Source organism: Podarcis vaucheri (genome assembly GCF_965113315.1).
Source record: "Podarcis vaucheri genome assembly, chromosome: 4".
In the NCBI taxonomy this organism is placed as follows: domain Eukaryota; kingdom Metazoa; phylum Chordata; class Lepidosauria; order Squamata; family Lacertidae; genus Podarcis; species Podarcis vaucheri.
In genome coordinates this window covers 81,332,278-81,338,327 of record NC_138762.1, presented here as the reverse complement: position 1 = coordinate 81,338,327, position 6,050 = coordinate 81,332,278, and the positions used below count along the sequence as shown (strand labels likewise).

Genomic DNA, 6,050 nt, shown 5'->3' with positions numbered 1-6,050 from the left:
CATAATAAAAATTATTTTTCCGTACCTTACAACTGTTGTCTACATTACTATGTAATGACCCTTCTGGGTTTTGACTGGTTTAGTTGGTATACAGAATGAGGAAGAATACAGCATAATTTAATAGTGAAATCAGGAAGATCAGCTCACTTCAAGCCAGATTCACAACCCATATATTTGCTAGCTCCATTCGATTGGAATTTGCCTGTAGGATTTAAATAAAAGGGTCTGGAACTAGCAGGATATTCTCTGCAGATTGTGTGTTTTGTTAGGCTTTCTGCAACAGAAAGAACCATCTGGAATTGGTAAACAGATTAAATTGCCCTCAGCAACTGCTGATGGTTTTGTAAACAATGAAGAGATTTATATTCAGAAGTATTTGTACATAGGGTGATTTCCCTCCGAAGTGGAAGATTGTGATATACAGCTTAACAAGATTAGATGATTTGATTTTTCTTAGGAGATATAATTATTCAGCTGAGTGTTCGTTTAGTTAATTTTACTTTAATAAGAACAAACTTTTCTGTATGTTATATGTTAACTTTTTAACTTTTATTTCAGGAATACTGGAGCTTGCAGTCTGAAACATGTGTAGTGTTATGCAAGTTGACAATAGAAAAATGGACATGTTGAAGATCCTGCGTAAAACAACAGAGCGCTTGGAATGTGATCACTGCAGTTTCAGAGGGTCTGACTATGAAAACATACAGATTCATATGGGTACTATCCACCCCGAGTTTTGTGATGAAATGGATACTGCAGGACTGGGGAAACTTATTTTTTACCAGAAAAGTGCGAAGTTGTTCCACTGCCACAAATGTTTTTTTACCAGCAAAATGTATTGCAATGTTTATTATCACATCACAGCACATCATGCAATGCCTGACAAATGGAAAGAAGAGCAAAAAGATTTGTTAGCAGCAGGCACAGAAACTGTAAAGAAACCTCTGTTTGTGGAACCTCAGAAGTCTTCTCCGCCTCCTGAGTCACTGAAACCCACTGTTTCTCCCGAATCTCAGAAGCTGGCTCCCTCTGAAGCCCTCAAGCCTGACGTTGGGTTGCCTTCCAAGATACCAAAGTCCATCTCAGTTGTATCCATGGAGCAACCAAAGGTTGCTCCAGTTGCATGCGCAGAGCCACAGAAACTCATCTCTGTTGCATCATCAGAGCTCCCAAAATCTATTCCAGTGGTGTCATCAGAGCCATCGAAAGCAGTCCCTTTTGTGGCTCCAGAGCCCCTGAAACCCACTCCAGTGGAGTCCTCAGATGTATCAAAACCTGTATCTGCTATCTCCCCTGAGCCACAGAAACCTGGCACAGGCGCATATGTTGAGCCACAAAAACCCTTCTCTAATGTACACCCAGAACTGCATGTATCTATCTCAGAGTCAGAGAAGCCTGCACCACTTGTTTCTCTAGAACCACAAAAACCGCTACAACCTGTATCCCCAGAACCTCAGAAGTCTGCTGTGCCTGCATCTCCACCTGTAGCTGCATCTGAACCACAGAAATTTGCTCCGGCTGTGTCTCCCGAGCCTCGCAAGCATTCTCCAGCTGTGTCTCCTGAACCTCGCAGGCACTCTCCAGCTGTGTCTCCTGAGCCTCGCAAGCACTCTCCGGCTGTGTCTCCTGAACCTCGCAGGCACTCTCCAGCAGTGTCTCCTGAGCCCCGCAGGCACTCTCCAGCTGTGTCTCCTGAGCTAAAGAAATCTACATCGGCTATATCCTCAGAAACTCGCAAGCATATTCCTCCAATGCGGAGGCCTGCTTCAGCACTTTCCCCTGAACTAAGAAAACCTGAACCACCAATACCAGATCACTGGAGGTCTGCTCCTAGTATTGCTCCAGAACCCTGGAGGCCTGCTCCTAATATTTCCCACGAACAACAGAAGTCTTCTATTACTGTGTCACCTTGGTCCCCCAAACCTCCCACATCTATGTCAGTGGAGTCTAGGAGGCCTGCCTCAGAACCTCGAAGACCAGGTTCTATGATGTCTCCAGAGCCTCAGAAGTTTGTGCCAGACCCTTGGAAATCTACCTCCTTGCCTGAGTCTCAGAAATCTAGTCTTGTTTCCTCAGAGCCCTGGAAACCCATTTCTTCTGTTTATCCTGAAGGCTGGAAACCTGTCTTGTCTCCTGACACATGGAGATCATCACCAGCAGTACCACCCTCTGCACATCCCATGCCAACAGAGCTTAGAAAGTCTGGTCCCCCAATGTCACCTGATCTTTGGAAACCTTCATTCTTTCCTGAGCAACGTAAGCCAGCTCCTGTGTCTCCTGACCCTTGGAAATTCCCTTCTGACTCTCGGAAGTCTCCTTTCTTTTCAGAGACTCAGAAGCCTGCTCCTTTTGTTTCTTCTGAGTTCCAAAAACGTGCTTTGTTTTCCGAACCCCGAAAACGGGCACTTTTTCCAGAGTCTAAGAAATCTGTTCCTCCTCCTACTTCTGCTGATGTACAAAAACGTCCATTCTTCCATGAAACTCACATGTCTTTTCCTGAAGTCCAAAAACATGCCCTGTTTTCTGAACCTCACAGACCACCTCCTGTTTCACCTGAGGCCCAAAAGCATGCCTTCTTCCCAGAGCCCCAGAAACATGTTGCAGTTTCTCCTGAAGTTGCAGAGCATGTTCCCTTTGGAGAACCTCAGAAACCACCTGTTCTTACTCATGAAGTGCTGAAGGCTTCTTCGGTTTCTCCTGAAATTCAGAAACATGCAAGCTTCACTGACCCACAGAAGGCACTTCCTGGTTCCCCTGAGAAACAACGGCAAGGTTTCTTTGCTGAGCCTTCAAAAGGTTCTCTTTCACTTGAGCGCCAAAAACCTACTCCTATGTCTTCTGATCCAAAGCAGAACTTTGGTTCTGATGTCCACAGACCACTGGAAACAGCAGGCAGAGAAGTTCACAAAACTGCTGTCTCTGACTTCGGTCAGTCTGCTGCACCCATTTTTTCAGACTTGCAGGTACATTCCGAATCTGGTAAAGATTTCTTCACTGAGCAGCCAGAAGGTGAGAATCCATTCAGTAGTCTGTTAGCTCCAAAGGAGCAGCTTATACAAGCCAAGGAAGCTACAAAAGAAGTATTATTTTCTTGTCCAAAGAAGAAACCGAAGAAGGAAAATCAGGAAACTGCAAATATAGACCTAAATAACAGTGGGAGTGGAAATAATGAAATGGATACCTCTGACGTTAAGGAGCAGGAATCAAACAGTGATCAAGAACAGTTTGATCCAGAAACTTCTGAACTCAATAAAGACACTAAAATTGATTTAGCTAGTCCCACTCAGCCTCAGTGTGTGCTGCAGTTTACTGAAGAAAAGGAAGCTTTTATATCGGAAGAAGAAATAGCAAAATATATGAAGCGTGGCAAAGGCAAATATTATTGCAAAATTTGTTGCTGCCGGGCTATGAAAAAAGGTGCTGTTTTGCATCATTTGGTTAACAAGCATAATGTTCATAGTCCGTACAAGTGTGACATATGTGGAAAGGCATTTCTCTTGGAATCTCACCTTAAAAACCATGTTGCTGCTCATGGTCAGAGTTTGCTTAAATGTCCACGTTGCAGTTTTGAATCAAACTTTCCTAGAGGCTTTAAGAAGCATCTAACCCATTGCCAAAGTCGTCATAATGAAGAGGCCAATAAAAAACAGATGGATACCATAACTGAGCCACCTACTCAGAGTGAAGAGGCCAATAAGGTGCCAGTTGATGGCACCGAACCATTGAACGAATCACTTATCGAATCACTTACTGAACCACAGACTTAATCATATTTATTTTGGAAGTTGAAGAATCTCCAAAAATGTTAGCTTGTGGTCAGTAATGCGGTTGAACTGTTTTATGCAACTATATCAGCATGTCACAATAAACATGATGGCCACAATTAAATGCAAAATTAAGTGCACTTAACTCATTTATTTGAATGGGCCCTAGTTTGCTTAACTGTGCTATATTGTAGCCATTAGTTTGCAGAAATATCGAACTACCAAAGTAATAGGCCTGTACTGGATTATATGGAGTGCTGTTTTTAAAACAAAACAAAAATGGAGATTAAGTCATGGACAGAGCAGTCAATGGGTTATTACAAATTCTCTGGCAACAGAATTATCAGATTCTGAGCCCTGACAGTACTTCGCTACCCAGAGCAGAAGGTTGGAGGTGGTGAGAGACAGAAGCGGAGCCCAGAGGTGGTGTACATATCCCTCCACCCTACATCCTGGGTTTGTGTCCAGGGAATGTGGGCTTTTGATTTCCTGATCCACATGCCCCCACAAACGGCTCCTTTTTGCCCTCTCCACTGCAACAGTAGCAGTCCTTTCAATGGTAGCTGGAAGGGCACTCCTAAGGACAGACGACTTTGCCTGCAAGAGGGAGACAGCTGCAGAATCCTATGACTCCTGTGATTGTTGAATATTTGTGAGCATCTTTTCCAACTCACAAGGTGTCCAGCATGCTCCTCTGCATGCTCCGCTCTGCGCAGCCTTGTCAAGCCTTTTGTGGAGACAGTCACCAATGCAATAAACTCACTTCACACCCACGGTACAGGCAGTAAGGTTTATTTCCGGTTTTGTACATCATTAACCCATACATCAGTCACTAGCATGCTTCATCTGGAGATGGTTCTCCCCCTCGCAGCAGGACAAAGAGCAGTGAGAAAAAATGAACAAACTCAACTCTTTCAGTCTTATCTAGGTCCAGAGACACACTGTACATTAACATTACCTCGTGCTTCTGACCTTCTGCTTCTATATTGTTTACATTATACTGTGTAGATATGGAATGACTACTAGTTTTAGTTTCACATATACCAACATCCCCCTCAGTCCTTATCGGAACTAGAGCATACACAAAAAACTTACACAGTACAGTGGTACCTGGGGTTACATACGCTTCGTGTTACAGAGGCTTCAGGTTACAGACTCCACTAACCCAGAAATAGTACCTCGGGTTAAGAACTTTGCTTCAGGATGAGAACAGAAATCGTGCTATGGCGGCAGGAGGCCCCATTAGCTAAAGTGGTGCTTCAGGTTAAGAACAGTTTCAGGTTAAGAACGGACCTCCGGAACGAATTAGGTACTTAACCCGAGGTACCACTGTATGCTTATTCAGTCTCAATTGCAAACACATTTCTCGTGTTTCTGAAACTTGAAAGCCTTGGTCATGCCATCAGCAATATTCTCACTGGGGCAATATTTTAGTTTCACTAGACCTTGTGAGACATGATCACAAACACTTGGAAATTTAATTTTAATATGTTTTGTTCTGTTCTTAAATTGTCCAGATTCTGCTAGCTATACCTTGCTCGCACTTTCCTAACCCTCCCAACATCATAGGTTTTCACTATGATTTACTAAATTACTAAAATAAGGAGCTGGAATAGCAGAAATGCGGCAATTCGCCCACTCAGTTAACTCTCCAAATCCAGTTTTTTATTTGAAATATATTGAATAGCTCAATATTTAGTGTAAACATCACAAAACTGAAATTGTTTTAAATTGTGCATGGAATAGTATAGTAGTTTGTCTTGAATCATAAGTAGTGATCATTTTTATAAGTATTGCAAGGAAAAATCAGTGTTTGCACCTCAATAAATTTGCTTGTTTAGATTTTTTAAGTAGTTGTGCTTCTGCTCTCACTCTATTTGAAGTGCAGATTAATGTGTGTGAAATAGCTGGAGTAATGTCAGATGTATTGGACATATATATGCTTTCTTATATTATTGTTCTTTATAATTTGGGGAATGTGTTTTAAGCATTGTTTTCTATTCTAACAATAAAAATAATCTCTGCATTGAAATGGTTAAATTGTATGTATTAGGTATGTTTCATCAGCTTTTATTACTTCAGATATTTATTACTGGAATTAGTACAGATTTCTGTGCATTCTCTAATGCAGGTAAGTGATAGCATTTACAATGTAAATAATATTTTTTTAAAAAGAAAATTAAATGGTAATCTATACAAATCTCTTGTGATTCAAATTCAACACCACATGTGGTTACATCATACTGCTTGTTCCACATGAGAAATGTCATATCTCATCCTTCATGG

The 6,050-nt window shown here is 42.0% G+C and overlaps 1 protein-coding gene across 1 annotated transcript; it reads left to right on the top strand.

Moving 5' to 3' along the window:
* Positions 1–584: 584 nt before the first annotated feature.
* On the top strand, positions 585–5,804 carry CHAMP1 (chromosome alignment maintaining phosphoprotein 1; the record flags this gene model as incomplete). Its single annotated transcript, XM_082218574.1, has 1 exon — positions 585–5,804. One exon carries the CDS (start codon positions 585–587, stop codon positions 3,765–3,767), a length of 3,183 nt encoding a protein of 1,060 aa, XP_082074700.1. The 3' UTR covers positions 3,768–5,804.
* Positions 5,805–6,050: the final 246 nt, after the last annotated feature.